General features: G+C 37.9%; 1 protein-coding gene across 1 annotated transcript; it reads left to right on the plus strand.

Moving 5' to 3' along the window:
- The first annotated feature begins 993 nt into the window (after positions 1–993).
- On the plus strand, positions 994–12,579 carry LOC115177681 (gastrula zinc finger protein XlCGF17.1). Its single transcript, XM_029738629.1, has 2 exons — positions 994–1,120; positions 10,848–12,579. The coding sequence occupies exons 1-2, from the start codon at positions 1,105–1,107 to the stop codon at positions 11,855–11,857; spliced, it is 1,026 nt and encodes a 341-aa protein (XP_029594489.1). The 5' UTR covers positions 994–1,104; the 3' UTR covers positions 11,858–12,579.
- Positions 12,580–21,725: the final 9,146 nt, after the last annotated feature.

Raw genomic sequence — 21,725 nt, forward strand, 5'->3', positions numbered from 1 at the left:
TATTGCAGGACTTTGACTGTGGGAAATCACTTCACAATTCCATAGGTAAGGCTGCACATGTGTTAAAGGAATTTGATATCTTTGATGATAATAATCAATAATCAATTCGCCTTGACTAATGCCCAAGGTTTGTAAGACAATGGGTTAAAATAATTAGGCAAGGACTCAGCTTTCTGCAAAAGGTTTCTGTAGCTTTATTCAGAGAACGTTCTGAGGTCAGGATAACAAAACAGTCATTATATAGTTCTTGCTTTCTTACGCACATGCATTTACACACAAACTGTTGGTGACCTGCAACCCCCATAGACTTCACACACTTGTTTATCACTATCCAGAGCTCAGCCTGTTCTTTTCCCTCAAGGTTAGGAATTATTTGAAGCTTTTACTCCCTTGACCATCTGTCTCTCTATCTCTCTATACTAATTGCATACACACATTTCTTTCCCTCTCCAGTGGTTCCTGGACTTTCCGGAACTAATCAGACTAATCGATCCCTACATTGATCATTACATTGATTATTCATTAACCATGCTGTATGAGTAATAATTCATCATGGTTTATTGATTAATTTACCTTTATTAGATAATTCTCTTATCAACATGGCAATATGAATGTCCAATACGCACACTAGACTGACTGGGGAGGTGATTTCCTACAGTCAGAAAGTCCTGCAATATGAGCTACAATGGTAATATTTGTGTACACTCTTCACAGTTGTGTTCTGTGGGTGTCACTGCGTAGGCAGATACCCCATTTCACTGATCCACAATTCCATAGTCAAGGCTGTGCAGTGAAATATAAGAATGCCCACAATGCAATTCTAAAAGTTGAATATATTCACAGTGCGATTTCAACTGACTTGTCTTTTTTTTTCTTCAAATTAACTCATTATTGTGTTGAATTGATAACACAATTCCAAAGTTCAGCATTATCTGGACCAAATATGGCAATGATTCCTCTATTTACATCTGTTGCAGGTGCTCGTTCCCATAATAATGCAGTGATGGCCCGTCCCATGAGGACCTCCGCGTCACCACCAGCTGCAGTCCCTGATCTGCATCTGTTGGATGCCACTATGATGAAGTACTGTATAGCTCTGTTTCCATGCCTGACGGCCTTGGTGAGGAGATTGTGGTCTGTTCTCGTGCCTGACGGCCTTGGTGAGGAGATTGTGGTCTGTTCTCGTGCCTGACGGCCTTGGTGAGGAGATTGTGGTCCGTTCTCGTGCCTGACGGCCTTGGTGAGGAGATTGTGGTCCGTTCTCATGCCTGACGGCCTTGGTGAGGAGATTGGGGTCCGTTCTCGTGCCTGACGGCCTTGGTGAGGAGATTGTGGTCCGTTCTCGTGCCTGACGGCCTTGGTGAGGAGATTGTGGTCCGTTCTCATGCCTGACAGCCTTGGTGAGGAGATTGTGGTCTGTTCTCATGCCTGACGGCCTTGGTGAGGAGATTGTGTGAAACAGCAGTATCTCCTCCCCACCAGATGGTCATATGACCACAGAGGTCAAGTTAAATGACCTGAAGGATCTCGCCACTGTCTCCTCCTTTATTGGTGATCCAGATTGCCATTCAGATCAACCTCCCCTTTCTCCAGATTATTATTATTAAATTACCCTTCAGGAGTTCCATTCAGATCAACCTCCCCTTTCCCCAGATCATTATTATTAAATTACCTTTCAGGAGTTACATTAAGACCACCCCTTTCTGTGTAAAATGCCAACTTCCCAGAAACCAGAGGGTTTTAAATTCTGTATGAGAACAGCTCAGATATATAATGTATGGTAATGCTGATGGTTTCCATGGCATCAAAGGGGGTCATTATGGCCAAACAGTTAAATTTTTGTTTCATCAGACCAGAGGACATTTCTCCATAAAGTACGATCTTTGTCCCCATGTGCAGTTGCTAACCGTAGTCTAGCTTTTTTATGGCGGTTTTGGAGCAGTGGCTTCTTCCTTGCTGAGTGGCCTTTCAGGTTATGTCGATATAGGACTCGTTTTACTGTGGATATAGATACTTTTGTACCTGTTTCCTCCAGCAACTTCACAAGACCTTTGCTGTTGTTCTGGGATTGATTTGCACTTTTCGCACCAAAGTACATTCATCTCTAGGAGACAGAACGCGTCTCCTTCCTGAGCGGTATGACGGCTGCGTGTTCCCATGGTGTTTATACTTGCGTAATATTGTTTGTACAGATGAACGTGGTACCTTCAGACGTTTGGAAATTGCTCCCAAGGATGAACCAGACTTGTGGAGGTCTACAATTTGTTTTCGGAGGTCTTGGCTGATTTCTTTTGATTTTCCCATGCAAAGAGCCACAGAGTTAAAGGTAGGCCATGAAATACATCCACAGGTACACCTCCAATTGACTCAAATGTTGTCAATTAGCCTATCAGAAGCTTCTAAAACCATGACATCATTTTCTGGAATTTTCCAAGCTGTTTAAAGGCACAGTCAACTTAGTGTATGTAAACTTCTGACCCACTGTAATTGTGATACAGTGAATTATAAGTGAAATAATCTGTCTGTAAACAATTGTTGGAAAAGTTACTTGTGTCATGCACAAAGTAGATGTCCTAACCGACTTGCCAAAACTATAGTTTAACAAGAAATGTGTAAAGTGGTTGAAAAACAAGTTTAATGACTCCAACCTAAGTGTATGTAAACTTCCGACTTCAACTGTATATATATATATATATATATATATATATAAAGCAGTAACTCTTTGGATTGGTTATCTTCAAATTAAATCAAATTTGATTGGTCAGATACACATATTTAGCAGATGTTATTGCGGGTGTAGCGAAATGCTTGTGTTCCTAGCTCCAACAGCACAGTAGTATCTAACAATTCACAACAATACACACACGTTTTTAAGTAAAATAATGTAATTAAGAAATATATAAATATTAGGACAAGCAACGTCAGAGTGGCATTGAGTAGAATACAGTATATACAGTATATACATATGAAATGAGTAAAGCATTATGTAAACATTATTAAAGTGACCAGTGATTCTATGTATATAGGGCACCAGCCTCTAAGGTGCAGGGATGAGTAACCGGGTGGTAGCCGGCTAGTGACAGTGACTAAGTTCAGGACAGGGTACTGGGTGGAGGCCGGCTAGTGATGGCTATTTAACAGTCTGATGGCCTTGAGATAGAAGCTGTTTTTCAGTCTCTCAGTCCCAGCTTTGATGCACCTGTACTGACCTCGCCTTCTGGATGATAGCGGGGTGAACAGGCCGTGGTTCGGGTGGTTGATGGCCTTGGTCTTTTTGGCCTTCCTGTGACATCGGGTGGTGTAGGTGTCCTGGAGGGCAGGTAGTTTGCCCCCGGTGATGCGTTGGGCAGACCTCTGGAGAGCCCTGTGGTTGCGAACGGTGCTGTTGCCGTACCAGGCAGTGATACCACGCAACGGGATGCTCTCAATGGTGCATATGTAAAAGTTTGTGATGGTCTTGAGAGCCAAGCCAAACTTTTTCAGCCACGCTGTCTGTGTGGGTGGACCATTTCAGATTGTCAGTGATGTGTAAGCCGAGGAACTTGAAGCTTTCCACCTTCTCCACTGTGGTCCCATTGATGTGGATGGGGGTGTGCTCCCTCTCTCTGCTGTCTCCTGAAGTCCACAATCAGCTCCTTCGTTTTGTTGACAAAGGAGAAATGCTCACTAACAGGGATGTAAACTAATTTGCAAGAAATCAGGTTTTTGTGTATATGGAACATTTCTGATCTTTTATTTCAGCTCATGAAACACGGAACCAAGACTTTACACGTTGTTTATATTTTATATTTATTTATATTCAGCTTCTATATATGTGTGTAGGAAAGTATTACCTGTAAGAGAGAACATATCAGTTCATTTTATATTTTAGCCAATATAAACAATGTAGTGAATATTTTCCTTAACTGCGGTACCCACTCCAGTCAACAGATGGCGATGTAAAGTCTTTCAGGTGATGGCTCCTTGCGTGACGTATAATCTAGTGGACGGGACACTTCTTCAACAACGACAATAGGCTACTGATTAAACCACCTCGGTTGTTTGCTAGCGAACATAAAACCGCTAATATTTAGACAATTTGTGTATATATTAACCTCAGTGTTTTAAACACACTGTCTGCGAATTTACTTGTCACTCTATTTACTTTAATATTTACGTTGTCAGCTAGCTAGCTAGCTGTTTTAGTTAGCCTTGCACTAGGCTAGTCTAACGTTCCCGACCATGAGTTCACTATCCTACTCCCCACCTGCTAAAGAAGAGAAGGTCTGCTGGACGGAGAAAGAAGCTCCCGTGAAAGAGAAGGAAGAAGAGGATGTCACAGTTAAAAGGGAAGTAGAGGATGAGGCTGTTACAGTGAAAGAGGAAGACGTTTCAGTGAAAGAGGAGGTGGATGTTACTGTGGAAGAAGAGGAAGACGTGTTCAGAGTGAAAGAGGAGGATGTTACTGTGAAAGAAGAGGCTGCAATTGAAAAAGTGAAAGAGGAGGAGGATGAAATTACTGTCACAGTGAAGGAGGAGGAAGAAGAGAAGAATGGAGATCTGATTAACACCCGTGAGAATGGAGATCTGATTAACACCAGTGAGAATGGAGATCTGATTAACACCAGTGAGAATGGAGATCTGATTAACACCAGTGAGTACTACCTTAAAAACAGGGGCACAAATCAATGTGTGGTTATAAAGGGGCATTCTACTGAAGTCTATACTTCAATATGTACTCTACCGTGGGAATTATTAAAGCTACAATATAAGATGTGTACATCCTTAAACAGTGGGCCACTACCAAAATGTAAACAATGGATCGAATGCATCCAATGACATTGATTGAAATACTGTAGTCATCAATATATATTATTATAGAGCTCTGTTCAGCCTGTAACATGACATTATCTATTATTATAGAGCTCTGCTCAGCCTGTAAACATGACATTATCAATTATTATAGAGCTCTGCTCAGCCTGTAAACATGACATTATCTATTATCATAGAGCTCTGCTCAGCCTGTAACCATGACATAATCTATTATTATAGAGCTCTGCTCAGCCTGTAAACATGACATTCCATGAGAACAAGATTAGAGTTGAAACTCCACATTATTAATATTATTATGACTGTTTCTTTTTTTTTGTGACCAAACATTTATTTTGTTACAAACAAACAGAAAATCTGACGGGGTTACAGATACAAAAACAATCAAAGAGTTGCATAAAAAGATAACCAACCCATTACCCCCCTCAGTCCCCACCTTCCCGCATCCTCCCTCCACAGCCAGAAACCATGTTTCCCTCCCCGCCTAGGCCCCCCCCAGCTTATCAGTCCCTTTACATCCCCCCAAAACTACCAGAGACCCCCCTCCCCATGGGCCTGAAAGCAAAGAAAGTACCAAAGTCTAAATAACTGGATTGTATGTGTGGGGCTTTACCTGAGATTGTTCTTTACAGAGTCAAGTATATTTGTCCAGGCCTCAGCTGTTCCTTGAGGAGCACCATTCATTCTCGCTGTAGATATTTCTAATTGTATAACTTGAAACAGGAACTGTATCCACTGGTTAAATCGGGAGAGAGTGAGGTGTTCGCCATCTTAAGAGACCTAAAAAAAATTTGCAGCAGTGCTGCCTGCCAGCAGTAATCGTCTCTGATTGATTGAGAGATTCAAGGAGCTATCATCGTTAAGTAACATAATAGATGCAAAGCATTGAATATTTATATTCATGCACTTTGAAATACATTTGTAACTTTGCCTGAGAAGCATTTAACTGCAGGGCACTTCCACATCATATGAAGGAATGTGCTTACCTGATATAGGGGGCACAGTGAACGATTTCAACGTAAAACGTTTCCTTGGTGTTATATATATTCTGAACAAATGTAAAATGTATAAATTAATGGTTTGGATTACGGGATGCCAAGGTCCTATTTTTCCATATTCTGTTCCAGGGTTGTTTGGATTAAATTAGATCTGTGGACAATACTTTTTTAATGGCAAGCTCAGAATTTGAGCTTTCCAAAAGTTGTTTATGTATTATAGAGATAAATTATCTGGGCTCCCGAAATGACTTATTAATAAATCCCATCATTGGATAGTTCGGTAGTTGGGTTTCCCAAAGGACTCCATATGCTGCCCTAAATTGTAAATATAGAAAAAAAGAGTTGCTTGGTAATGTGTATCTTTCAAATCTTGGAATGTTCTCAAACCATTACTGTCCATGATATCGGTAAGGGTACAGTTTCCACATTTGGATTTTGCGCCAAATAGAAATTGTGTGAGCAATAATAGGACCAAAGAGTAGTTTACATTGTTTAAGGGATATAACAGTAGAGACCACCTCTTCCAGGGCAATAGGAGACACCATATTACATTGTTTCAGGGATATATCAGTGGAGACCACCTCTTCCAGGGCAATAGGAGACACCATATTACATTGTTTAAGGGATATAACAGTAGAGACCACCTCTTCCAGGGCAATAGGAGACACCATATTACATTGTTTAAGGGATATAACAGTGGAGACCACCTCTTCCAGGGCAATAGGAGACACCATATTACATTGTTTAAGGGATATATCAGTGGAGACCACCTCTTCCAGAGCAATAGGAGACACCATATTACATTGTTTAAGGGATATATCAGTGGAGACCACCTCTTCCAGAGCAATAGGAGACACCATATTACATTGTTTAAGGGATATATCAGTGGAGACCACCTCTTCCAGGGCAATAGGAGACACCATATTACATTGTTTAAGGGATATATCAGTGGAGACCACCTCTTCCAGGGCAATGGGAGACACCATATTACATTGTTTAAGGGATATATCAGTGGAGACCACCTCTTCCAGGGCAATAGGAGACACCATATTACATTGTTTAAGGGATATAACAGTGGAGACCACCTCTTCCAGGGCAATAGGAGACACCATATTACATTGTTTAAGGGATATAACAGTGGAGACCACCTCTTCCAGGGCAATAGGAGACACCATGTTTCAATCACCAAGGGGCATAATAATCATGTCTAAAACCAATTTAGGATGGGATGAAATGCTAGTGCCTAGAAGAGGTTGGGTTGAATTGATTTGAACGTTCTGTTAATGGTTTTATCTAAGGAAGGAAATAAATCTACTCCCAAATACTTTAAAATGGGAAATGATGGGGATTCCATAAATAGAGTCTTTCATCAGGGTCTCTTGAGGCTATAGGGCTGATATGATTAGATTCATTTTATAACTTGAGATGAAGCTGAATTTATCTATGATCTTCAATGCGTTTGGGAGCGATTTGAGATACATTGTCTAGATATACAGTGAGGAAAAAAGTATTTGATCCCCTGCTGATTTTGTACGTTTGCCCACTGACAATGAAATGATCAGTCTATAATTTTAAATGGTAGGTTTATTTGAACAGTGAGAGACAGAATAACAACAAAAAAATCCAGAAAAACGCATGTCAAAAATGTTATAAATTGATTAGCATTTTAATGAGGGAAATAAGTATTTGACCCCCTCTCAATCAGAAAGATTTCTGGCTCCCAGATGTCTTTTATACAGGTAACGAGCTGAGATTAGGAGCACACTCTTAAAGGGAGTGCTCCTTATCTCAGCTTGTTACCTGTATAAAAGACACCTGTCCACAGAAGCAATCAATCAATCAGATTCCAAACTCTCCACCATGGCCAAGACCAAAGAGCTCTCCAAGGATGTCAGAGACAAGATTGTAGACCTACACAAGGCTGGAATGGGCTACAAGACCATCGCCAAGCAGCTTGGTGAGAAGGTGACAAAAGTTGGTGCGATTATTCGCAAATGGAAGAAACACAAACTGTCAATCCCTCGGCCTGGGGCTCCATGCAAGATCTCACCTCGTGGAGTTGCAATGATCATGAGAACGGTGAGGAATCAGCCCAGAACTACACGGGAGGATCTTGTCAATGATCTCAAGGCAGCTGGGACCATAGTCACCAAGAAAACAATTGGTAACACACTACGCCGTGAAGGACTGAAATCCTGCAGCACCCGCAAGGTCCCCCTGCTCAAGAAAGCACATATACATGCCCGTCTGAAGTTTTGGCAATGAACATCTGAATGATTCAGAGGACAACTGGTGAAAGTGTTGTGGTCAGATGAGACCAAAATGGAGCTCTTTGGCATCAACTCAACTCGCCGTGTTTGGAGGAGGAGGAATGCTGCCTATGACCCCAAGAACACCATCCCCACCGTCAAACATGGAGGTGGAAACATTATGCTTTGGGGGTGTTTTTCTGCTAAGGGGACAGGACAACTTCACCGCATCAAAGGGACGATGGACGGGGCCATGTACCGTCAAATCTTGGGTGAGAACCTCCTTCCCTCAGCCAGGGCATTGAAAATGGGTCGTGGATGGGTATTCCAGCATGACAATGACCCAGAACACACGGCCGAGGCAACAAAGGAGTGGCTCAAGTAGAAGCACATTAAGGTCCTGCAGTGGCCTAGCCAGTCTCCACACCTTAATCCCATAGAAAATCTGTGGAGGGAGCTGAAGGTTCGAGTTGCCAAACGTCAGCCTCGAAACCTTAATGACTTGGAGAAGATCTGCAAAGAGGAGTGGGAAAAAAATCCCTCCTGAGATGTGTGCAAACCTGGTTGCCAACTACAAGAAACGTCTGACCTCTGTGATTGCCAACAAGGGTTTTGCCACCAAGTACTAAGTCATGTTTTGCAGAGGGGTCAAATACTTATTTCCCTCAGTAAAATGCAAATCAATTTATAACATTTTTGACATAAGTTTTTCTGGATTTTTTTGTTGTTATTCTGTCTCTCACTGTTCAAATAAACCTACCATTAAAATTATAGGCTGATCATTTCTTTGTCAGTGGGCAAACGTACAAAATCAGCAGGGGATCAAATACTTTCTTCCCTCATTGTAGTAAAATATTGTCTGCATATAATATGCGATGAAGTGATCAGTAGATTTGAGGGAAATTGGTGTTATTTCCTTCGATTTACGAATTGTGTGGGCCAGAGGGTTCCATGGATAATAATCACCTTGTCTGCTGCTTCAAGTGATTCTGAAATGAACAGAGCAGACATTTTCTGTTATAACTATGGCCGAGGGATTGTCATGTAGTATTTTAATCATATTAATTACATTTTAACCAATTCCCATATGTTCCATGACAGACTAGAATGGACTTATCTCTAGGCTATCAAAAGCTTTTTTATGCATGGAGAAATAATACAGCCCGAGGAGCTGTTGTTTCTGATGAAGCATCTAAGATATGGAATAATAATAACAGAGGATAAACGCTTTTTAAACAAACCCACTTTGGTTGGTATGGACCAATTTGGGTAAGTCTCGAGATGGGACGACAACATTTTGGAAAACAGTTTAATATCTGTTTTTATCAAAGATAAAGAGAACACTGGGCAGCATCCTTACCTTTACAACATGTAAAGTGTTGGTTTAATGAGCTGAAATAAAAGATCCCAGAAATGTTCCATACGCACAAAAAGCTTATTTCTCTTAACTTTTGTGCACAAATGTATTTTCATCCCTGTTAGTGAGCATTTCTCCTTTGCCAAGATAATCCATCCACCTGACAGGTGTGGCATTTTAAGAAGCTGATTAAACGGCATGATATTTACACCGGTGCACCTTGTGCTGGGGACAATAAAAGGCCCCTCTAAAATGTGCAGTTTTGTCACACATCACAATGCTATAGATGTCTCAAGTTTTGAGGGAGTGTGCAATTGGCATGCTGACTGCAGGAATGTCCACCAGAGCTGATGTCAGAGAATTTAATATTCATTTCTCTACCATATGTCGTTTTAGAGAATTTGGCAATATGTCCAACTGGCCTCACAACCGCAGACCACGTGTATGGCGAAGTGTGGGCGAGCGGTTTGCTGATGTCAAAGTTGTGAACAGAGTGCCCCATGATGGCAGTGGGGTTATGGTATGGGCAGGCATAAGCTATGGACAAGGAACACAATTGCATTTTATCTATTGCAATTTGAATGCACAGAAATACCGTGACGAGATCCCATTGTGAGGCCCATTTTTTTAGGTATCTGTGACCAACAGACGCATATCTGTATTCCAAGTCATGAAATCTATAGATGAGGGCCTAATGAATGATATTTCAATTGATTGATTTCCTCATATGAACTGTAACTTAGTAAAAAAAAAATGAAATTGTTCCATTTATATTTTTGTTTTAGGATTATAAAAGTGAAAATTTGTGCTTTATTCACATCTCTCCCAAATGAACCATTGTGAAAGGCTGTATTAATCATTTTGGGTAATAGTGGACCTAATTGATACCAACATTTTTAAATAGACCTCAGGAGGAGTACCGTCCCATCCAGCTGATTTGCCTTTATTCGTGTTATCCAGTGCCCTTGAGTACCAATGCCATTTTGAGTTCATTGCGAGACTTTGAGTAGGTATCCACTTTAGAAGTGAGCACTGCAAGAGATTTCATTTATCGGTTTTAGTTGCAAGTCGAGGGCAGAGGTAATTTCCTCACGCACAGTCTCTTGGATAGTAGTGGCCAACTCTTTCTGTTGTCTGGTGTTGAGAGCAGCTATGTTCCTTCCCACAGGTGAATTGTGAACGGACAGATTACGCAGCTACAGTGAACCTCTCACACCTTAACATTGGGCTAAGTGTTGACAATTATTTGAAAAGAAGTCCGTTAATTTCAAATATAGCCACGTATTCCAGAACCCAACCAGGATGTTCTAAAATGTTCTACAAACTGAACTCAGGATTTTGAGAGAACTAGTCTGGATTTAACCCTAGGTATCATTCAAGTTTGTTTCAGGTCTTCAGTTTAGTATTTAACTAAATACTCTTTGTCTTTGGCAGGAGAGAGACAAGACTCTCACTCTGACAGCGAAAAGTGTCTTTCAGAAGAACCAGAGACATCTAAACCAGCAAGACGACGCCACTCTTCCCAATGTGGAAAGAGTTTTACCAAGTTAGGGAGACTTAAAAAGCATGAGATTACACACACAGGAGAAAAGCCCTACCAATGTTCCCAGTGTGAAAAGTGTTTTACAAGGTTATGGAACCTAAAAGAACATGCAAGGACACACACAGGGGAAAAGCCTCATCACTGCTCCCAGTGTGGAAAGAGTTTTATCCGGTTAAGCCACCTGAAAGAACACAAGAGAACGCACACAGGGGAGAAGTGTTATTACTGCTCCCAGTGTGGAAAAGGTTTTATCCAGTTAAGGAAACTGAAAATGCATGAAATGACACATACAGGGGAGAAGCCCTACCACTGCTCCCAGTGTGAAAATAGATATGTTTCATCAGGAGCCCTGAAATCACATAAGAGAACACACACAGGGGAGAAGCCATACCTCTGTTCCCATTGTGGAAAGAGTTTTAGCTGGCCAGGGCAACTGAAAGAGCATGAGAGGACACACACAGGAGTGAAGCCTTACTATTGCTCCCTGTGTGGAAAGAGTTTTACCCATTTAGGGAACTTAAAAAGGCATAAAAGATCACACACTGTAGAGAAGCCGTATCAATGCTCCCAGTGTGAAAATGTGTTTTTATCACCATGGGACCTGAAAAAACATGAGAGAACACACTCTGTAGAGAGGCCTTTCAAATGCTCTCAGTGTGGAAAGAGATTTATCCAGCGTTGTCATTTGAAAGCGCATGAAAAAATACACACAGGCTTAAAACCATTGTGCACTCATTGTGGAAAGAGTTTTACCCAGTTAGGGAGCCTAAAAGAGCACGAGAGGACACACACTGGAGAGAAGCCATACCACTGTTCCCGGTGTGGAAAGAGGTTTACCCGGTTATGGTGCCTGAAAGCACATGAGAGAATGAAGAATCTATGTTCTGACTTATGTTTTTGACTGACAATTTGTGTTTTTGTTCATGTCACATAAAATCAACTTAGTTCGATGCTGGAATCCTTAGTTGCTGCATACTTTTTTTTTCTAAATTAATGATACATACTCATTGATTCTTGATTAATAGAATATAATATAAATGCCTCATGAGCTTAGTTCAACTGTCATACTAGCTTTAAAGGTCCAATGCAGCCATTTAAAAAAAATCTCAATATCAAATCATTTCTGGATAATAATTAGGTACCTTACAGTGATTGTTTTCAATTAAAATGGTCAAAACAAAAAGAACTTCTTAGCAAAGACCAATTTCTCAAGCAAGAGTTTTGATGGGACTGAATGGAGAGGGAACAACTGAACTAGCTCTTATTGACAGAGGGGTTTTCTTATTGATTTGATAACTAATTTACTGCCTGATGGTGATATCAAGAACGCCAAAATGTCATCCTTCCAAAACAGGCTGAAATATCAGGCGGTCTTTTGAAACAGCTCTTACACTAAAAGGACATGATCATCATTTTCACAGTATTATTCCAGCTCAGTGTGGAAATATTTATAAAAACATGTTTTTGACTGCACTGGGCCTTTTTAAAAGCCTATTCAACAATACATGTGTGTGTTAGTCTTTTTATCTAAAGATATGAATTGAAAAATGAAGTATGTCAGTTTTAAGAGTGCACGACAGTTTCAATGTGTATGCTCTCTGTGATTAAATGGTGCTTTTCAAACTCTGGCTCTGGGTTTTCTATGTGTGTGACTGAGTGTACCTCATTCAACAAATCATCTATTGTTTATATTTGAGTTGCATATGTTTCTTACAGAGTGTGGCTTTAAGGGAATATATGGTCACTTCTACATGTGAAAAAAAAATAACAATCCTTATTCTAACAGTAATTATCCATAATGTACATATTCATATTGAGAGGGGTGTACTGCAAGGCAGGATCAATAAGTTAGCCATCTAACTTTTATAAAGAACCAGACATAACTATGACATTTCTGGTTCATTAGGAAATCTAAACTTGGTTATTGAGTCAATTAGACCATTTTTTAAAGCTTCTAAAAATGTCAAATAATACATAAGGTGAGGCTAACTCATTGATCCTGCTTTGTTGGATAAGTCTTCTTGTCCAATTCTTTCTGCATCCCTGCCTGAGCCCCTGGACGGTCTGCGGCTCTTCTAAACTGAAATCCTACAGAAGAAAAATAAATGTACACAGCTGTTATTAGGATTGTATTGTAATATTCACTACATGGTATTTTATGTATAACCAATAATGATTGTCATGCAGAAGAGTTGAGTATAACACTTTACAATCCATACACACCATCTTCATAGCCATAGAACCAATGGGCCATCCCAGTAATGTTATTAGGTAACTAGTATAGAACCATCCCAGTAATGTTATTAGGTAACTAGTATAGAACCATCCCAGTAATGTTATTAGGTAACTAGTATAGAACCATCCCAGTAATGTTATTAGGTAACTAGTATAGAACCATCCCAGTAATGTTATTAGGTAACTAGTATAGAACCATCCCAGTAATGTTATTAGGTAGTAACTAGTATAGAACCATCCCAGTAATGTTATTAGGTAACTAGTATAGAACCATCCCAGTAATGTTATTAGGTAACTAGTATAGAACCATCCCAGTAATGTTATTAGGTAACTAGTATAGAACCATCCCAGTAATGTTATTAGGTAACTAGTATAGAACCATCCCAGTAATGTTATTAGGTAACTAGTATAGAACCATCCCAGTAATGTATTAGGTAACTAGTATAGAACCATCCCAGTAATGTTATTAGGTAGTAACTAGTATAGAACCATCCCAGTAATGTTATTAGGTAACTAGTATAGAACCATCCCAGTAATGTTATTAGGTAGTAACTAGTATAGAACCATCCCAGTAATGTTATTAGGTAACTAGTATAGAACCATCCCAGTAATGTTATTAGGTAACTAGTATAGAACCATCCCAGTAATGTTATTAGGTAGTAACTAGTATAGAACCATCCCAGTAATGTTATTAGGTAACTAGTATAGAACCATCCCAGTAATGTTATTAGGTAGTAACTAGTATAGAACCATCCCAGTAATGTTATTAGGTAACTAGTATAGAACCATCCCAGTAATGTTATTAGGTAACTAGTATAGAACCATCCCAGTAATGTTATTAGGTAGTAACTAGTATAGAACCATCACAGTAATGTTATTAGGTAGTAACTAGTATAGAACCATCCCAGGAATGTTATTAGGTAGTAACTAGTATAGAACCATCCCAGTAATGTTATTAGGTAGTAACTAGTATAGAACCATCCCAGTAATGTTATTAGGTAGTAACTAGTATAGAACCATCCCAGTAATGTTATTAGGTAACTAGTATAGAACCATCCCAGTAATGTTATTAGGTAGTAACTAGCATAGAACCATCCCAGTAATGTTATTAGGTAACTAGTACAGAACCATCCCAGTAATGTTATTAGGTAACTAGTACAGAACCATCCCAGTAATGTTATTAGGTAACTAGTATAGAACCATCCCAGTAATGTTATTAGGTAACTAGTATAGAACCATCCCAGTAATGTTATTAGGTAACTAGTATAGAACCATCCCAGTAATGTTATTAGGTAACTAGTATAGAACCATCCCAGTAATGTTATTAGGTAGTAACTAGTATAGAACCATCCCAGTAATGTTATTAGGTAGTAACTAGTATAGAACCATCCCAGTAATGTTATTAGGTAGTAACTAGTATAGAACCATCCCAGTAATGTTATTAGGTAGTAACTAGTATAGAACCATCCCAGTAATGTTATTAGGTAACTAGTATAGAACCATCCCAGTAATGTTATTAGGTAACTAGTATAGAACCATCCCAGTAATGTTATTAGGTAACTAGTACAGAACCATCCCAGTAATGTTATTAGGTAGTAACTAGTATAGAACCATCCCAGTAATGTTATTAGGTAGTAACTAGTATAGAACCATCCCAGTAATGTTATTAGGTAACTAGTATAGAACCATCCCAGTAATGTTATTAGGTAACTAGTACAGAACCATCCCAGTAATGTTATTAGGTAGTAACTAGTATAGAACCATCCCAGTAATGTTATTAGGTAGTAACTAGTATAGAACCATCCCAGTAATGTTATTAGGTAACTAGTACAGAACCATCCCAGTAATGTTATTAGGTAGTAACTAGTATAGAACCATCCCAGTAATGTTATTAGGTAACTAGTACAGAACCATCCCAGTATTGTTATTAGGTAGTAACTAGTATAGAACCATCCCAGTAATGTTATTAGGTAGTAACTAGTATAGAACCATCCCAGTAATGTTATTAGGTAGTAACTAGTATAGAACCATCCCAGTAATGTTATTAGGTAACTAGTATAGAACCATCCCAGTAATGTTATTAGGTAACTAGTATAGAACCATCCCAGTAATGTTATTAGGTAGTAACTAGTATAGAACCATCCCAGTAATGTTATTAGGTAGTAACTAGTATAGAACCATCCCAGTAATGTTATTAGGTAGTAACTAGTATAGAACCATCCCAGTAATGTTATTAGGTAGTAACTAGTATAGAACCATCCCAGTAATGTTATTAGGTAACTAGTATAGAACCCTCCCAGTAATGTTATTAGGTAGTAACTAGTATAGAACCATCCCAGTAATGTTATTAGGTAACTAGTATAGAACCATCCCAGTAATGTTATTAAGTAGTAACTAGTATAGAACCATCCCAGTAATGTTACTAGGTAGTAACTAGTATAGAACCATCCCAGTAATGTTACTAGGTAGTAACTAGTATAGAACCATCCCAGTAATGTTATTAGGTAACTAGTATAGAACCATCCCAGTAATGTTACTAGGTAGTAACTAGTATAGAACCATCCCAGTAATGTTACTAGGTAGTAACTAGTATAGAACCATCCCAGTAATGTTATTAGGTAACTAGTATAGAACCATCCCAGTAATGTTACTAGGTAGTAACTAGTATAGAACCATCCAGTATGTTATTAGGTGTAACTAGTATAGAACCATCCCAGTAATGTTATTAGGTAACTAGTATAGAACCATCCCAGTAATGTATTAGGTAGTAACTAGTATAGAAACCATCCCAGTAATGTTATTAGGTAGTAACGAGTATAGACCATCCCAGTAATGTTATTAGTAGGTAACTGTATAGAACCATCCCAGTAATGTTATTAGGTAGTAACTAGTATAGAACCATCCCAGTAATGTTATTAGGTCACTAGTATAGAACCATCCCAGTAATGTTATTAGGTAACTGGTATAGAACCATCCCAGTAATGTTATTAGGTAGTAACTAGTGTAGAACCATCCCAGTAATGTTATTAGGTAACTAGTATAGAACCATCCCAGTAATGTTATTAGGTAACTGGTATAGAACCATCCCAGTAATGTTATTAGGTAGTAACTAGTATAGAACCATCCCAGTAATCTTATTAGGTAACTAGTATAGAACCATCCCAGTAATGTTATTAGGTAACTGGTATAGAACCATCCCAGTAATGTTATTAGGTAGTAACTAGTGTAGAACCATCCCAGTAATGTTATTAGGTAACTAGTATAGAACCATCCCAGTAATGTTATTAGGTAACTAGTATAGAACCATCCCAGTAATGTTATTAGGTAGTAACTAGTATAGAACCATCCCAGTAATGTTATTAGGTAACTAGTATAGAACCATCCCAGTAATGTTATTAGGTAGTAACTAGTATAGAACCATCCCAGTAATGTTATTAGGTAACTAGTATAGAACCATCCCAGTAATGTTATTAGGTAACTAGTATAGAACCATCCCAGTAATGTTATTAGGTAGTAACTAGTATAGAACCATCCCAGTAATGTTATTAGGTAACTGGTATAGAACCATCCCAGTAATGTTATTAGGTAGTAACTAGTATAGAACCATCCCAGTAATGTTATTAGGTAACTAGTATAGAACCATCCCAGTAATGTTATTAGGTAACTGGTATAGAACCATCCCAGTAATGTTATTAGGTAGTAACTAGTGTAGAACCATCCCAGTAATGTTATTAGGTAACTAGTATAGAACCATCCCAGTAATGTTATTAGGTAACTGGTATAGAACCATCCCAGTAATGTTATTAGGTAGTAACTAGTATAGAACCATCCCAGTAATCTTATTAGGTAACTAGTATAGAACCATCCCAGTAATGTTATTAGGTAACTGGTATAGAACCATCCCAGTAATGTTATTAGGTAGTAACTAGTGTAGAACCATCCCAGTAATGTTATTAGGTAACTAGTATAGAACCATCCCAGTAATGTTATTAGGTAACTAGTATAGAACCATCCCAGTAATGTTATTAGGTAGTAACTAGTATAGAACCATCCCAGTAATGTTATTAGGTAACTAGTATAGAACCATCCAGTAATGTTATTAGGTAGTAACTAGTATATAACCATCCCAGTAATGTTATTAGGTAACTAGTATAGAACCATCCCAGTAATGTTATTAGGTAGTAACTAGTATAGAACCATCCCAGTAATGTTATTAGGTAGTAACTAGTATAGAACCATCCCAGTAATGTTATTAGGTAGTAACTAGTATAGAACCATCCCAGTAATGTTATTAGGTAACTAGTATAGAACCATCCCAGTAATGTTATTAGGTAGTAACTAGTATAGAACCATCCCAGTAATGTTATTAGGTAGTAACGAGTATAGAACCGTCCCAGTAATGTTATTAGGTAGTAACTAGTATAGAACCGTCCCAGTAATGTTATTAGGTAGTAACTAGTATAGAACCATCCCAGTAATGTTATTAGGTAGTAACTAGTATAGAACCATCCCAGTAATGTTATTAGGTAACTAGTATAGAACCATCCCAGTAATGTTATTAGGTAACTAGTATAGAACCATCCCAGTAATGTTATTAGGTAACTAGTATAGAACCATCCCAGTAATGTTATTAGGTAACTAGTATAGAACCATCCCAGTAATGTTATTAGGTAGTAACTAGTATAGAACCATCCCAGTAATGTAACTACTATAGAACCATCCCAGTAATGTTATTAGGTAGTAACTAGTATAGAACCATCCCAGTAATGTTATTAGGTAACTAGTATAGAACCATCCCAGTAATGTTATTAGGTAACTAGTATAGAACCATCCCAGTAATGTTATTAGGTAACTAGTATAGAACCATCCCAGTAATGTTATTAGGTAACTAGTATAGAACCATCCCAGTAATGTTATTAGGTAGTAACTAGTATAGAACCATCCCAGTAATGTTATTAGGTAGTAACTAGTATAGAACCGTCCCAGTAATGTTATTAGGTAGTAACTAGTATAGAACCATCCCAGTAATGTTATTAGGTAGTAACTAGTATAGAACCATCCCAGTAATGTTATTAGGTAACTAGTATAGAACCATCCCAGTAATGTTATTAGGTAACTAGTATAGAACCATCCCAGTAATGTTATTAGGTAGTAACTAGTATATAACCATCCCAGTAATGTAACTAGTATAGAACCATCCCAGTAATGTTATTAGGTAGTAACTAGTATAGAACCATCCAGTAATGTTATTAGGTAACTAGTATAGAACCATCCCAGTAATGTTATAGGTAGTAACTAGTATAGAACCATCCCAGTAATGTTATTAGGTAGTAACTAGTATAGAACCATCCCAGTAATGTTATTAGGTAACTAGTATAGAACCATCCCAGTAATGTTATTAGGTAACTAGTATAGAACCATCCCAGTAATGTTATTAGGTAACTAGTATAGAACCATCCCAGTAATGTTATTAGGTACTAACTAGTATAGAACCATCCCAGTAATGTTATTAGGTAACTAGTATAGAACCATCCCAGTAATGTTATTAGGTAACTAGTATAGAACCATCCCAGTAATGTTATTAGGTAGTAACTAGTATAGAACCATCCCAGTAATGTTATTAGGTAGTAACTAGTATAGAACCATCCCAGTAATGTTATTAGGTAGTAACTAGTATAGAACCATCCCAGTAATGTTATTAGGTAACTAGTATAGAACCATCCCAGTAATGTTATTAGGTAACTAGTATAGAACCATCCCAGTAATGTTATTAGGTAGTAACTAGTATAGAACCATCCCAGTAATGTTATTAGGTAACTAGTATAGAACCATCCCAGTAATGTTATTAGGTAGTAACTAGTATAGAACCATCCCAGTAATGTTATTAGGTAACTAGTATAGAACCATCCCAGTAATGTTATTAGGTAACTAGTATAGAACCATCCCAGTAATGTTATTAGGTAGTAACTAGTATAGAACCATCACAGTAATGTTATTAGGTAGTAACTAGTATAGAGCCATCCCAGGAATGTTATTAGGTAGTAACTAGTATAGAACCATCCCAGTAATGTTATTAGGTAGTAACTAGTATAGAACCATCCCAGTAATGTTATTAGGTAGTAACTAGTATAGAACCATCCCAGTAATGTTATTAGGTAACTAGTATAGAACCATCCCAGTAATGTTATTAGGTAGTAACTAGCATAGAACCATCCCAGTAATGTTATTAGGTAACTAGTACAGAACCATCCCAGTAATGTTATTAGGTAGTAACTAGTATAGAACCATCCCAGTAATGTTATTAGGTAACTAGTATAGAACCATCCCAGTAATGTTATTAGGTAGTAACTAGTATAGAACCATCCCAGTAATGTTATTAGGTAACTAGTATAGAACCATCCCAGTAATGTATTAGGTACTAGTAGAACCATCCCAGTAATGTTATTAGGTTGTAACTAGTATAGAACCATCCCAGTAATGTTATTAGGTAGTAACTAGTATAGAACCATCCCAGTAATGTTATTAGGTAGTAACTAGTATAGAACCATCCCAGTAATGTTATTAGGTAGTAACTAGTATAGAACCATCCCAGTAATGTTATTAGGTAACTAGTATAGAACCATCCCAGTAATGTTATTAGGTAACTAGTACAGAACCATCCCAGTAATGTTATTAGGTAGTAACTAGTATAGAACCATCCCAGTAATGTTATTAGGTAACTAGTACAGAACCATCCCAGTAATGTTATTAGGTAGTAACTAGTATAGAACCATCCAGTAATGTTATTAGGTAACTAGTACAGAACCATCCCAGTATTGTTATTAGGTAGTAACTAGTATAGAACCATCCCAGTAATGTTATTAGGTAGTAACTAGTATAGAACCCATCCCCAGTAATGTTATTAGGTAGTAACTAGTATAGAACCATCCCAGTAATGTTATTAGGTAACTAGTATAGAACCATCCCAGTAATGTTATTAGGTAGTAACTAGTATAGAACCATCCCAGTAATGTTATTAGGTAGTAACTAGTATAGAACCATCCCAGTAATGTTATTAGGTAGTAACTAGTATAGAACCATCCCAGTAATGTTATTAGGTAGTAACTAGTATAGAACCATCCCAGTAATGTATTAGGTAACTAGTATAGAACCATCCCAGTAATGTTATTAGGTAGTAACTAGTATAGAACCATCCCAGTAATGTTATTAGGTAACTAGTATAGAACCATCCCAGTAATGTTATTAAGTAGTAACTAGTATAGAACCATCCCAGTAATGTTACTAGGTAGTAACTAGTATAGAACCATCCCAGTAATGTTACTAAGTAGTAACTAGTATAGAACCATCCCAGTAATGTTATTAGGTAACTAGTATAGAACCATCCCAGTAATGTTATTAGGTAGTAACTAGTATAGAACCATCCCAGTAATGTTATTAGGTAACTAGTATAGAACCATCCCAGTAATGTTATTAGGTAACTAGTATAGAACCATCCCAGTAATGTTATTAGGTAGTAACTAGTATAGAACCATCCCAGTAATGTTATTAGGTAACTGGTATAGAACCATCCCAGTAATGTTATTAGGTAGTAACTAGTATAGAACCATCCCAGTAATGTTATTAGGTAACTAGTATAGAACCATCCCAGTAATGTTATTAGGTAACTGGTATAGAACCATCCCAGTAATGTTATTAGGTAGTAACTAGTGTAGAACCATCCCAGTAATGTTATTAGGTAACTAGTATAGAACCATCCCAGTAATGTTATTAGGTAACTGGTATAGAACCATCCCAGTAATGTTATTAGGTAGTAACTAGTATAGAACCATCCCAGTAATGTTATTAGGTAACTAGTATAGAACCATCCCAGTAATGTTATTAGGTAACTGGTATAGAACCATCCCAGTAATGTTATTAGGTAGTAACTAGTGTAGAACCATCCCAGTAATGTTATTAGGTAACTAGTATAGAACCATCCCAGTAATGTTATTAGGTAACTAGTATAGAACCATCCCAGTAATGTTATTAGGTAGTAACTAGTATAGAACCATCCCAGTAATGTTATTAGGTAACTAGTATAGAACCATCCCAGTAATGTTATTAGGTAGTAACTAGTATATAACCATCCCAGTAATGTTATTAGGTAACTAGTATAGAACCATCCCAGTAATGTTATTAGGTAGTAACTAGTATAGAACCATCCCAGTAATGTTATTAGGTAGTAACTAGTATAGAACCATCCCAGTAATGTTATTAGGTAACTAGTATAGAACCATCCCAGTAATGTTATTAGGTAGTAACTAGTATAGAACCATCCCAGTAATGTTATTAGGTAGTAACGAGTATAGAACCGTCCCAGTAATGTTATTAGGTAGTAACTAGTATAGAACCGTCCCAGTAATGTTATTAGGTAGTAACTAGTATAGAACCATCCCAGTAATGTTATTAGGTAGTAACTAGTATAGAACCATCCCAGTAATGTTATTAGGTAACTAGTATAGAACCATCCCAGTAATGTTATTAGGTAACTAGTA

This window comes from Salmo trutta, chromosome 38 (assembly GCF_901001165.1).
Source record: "Salmo trutta chromosome 38, fSalTru1.1, whole genome shotgun sequence".
In the NCBI taxonomy this organism is placed as follows: domain Eukaryota; kingdom Metazoa; phylum Chordata; class Actinopteri; order Salmoniformes; family Salmonidae; genus Salmo; species Salmo trutta.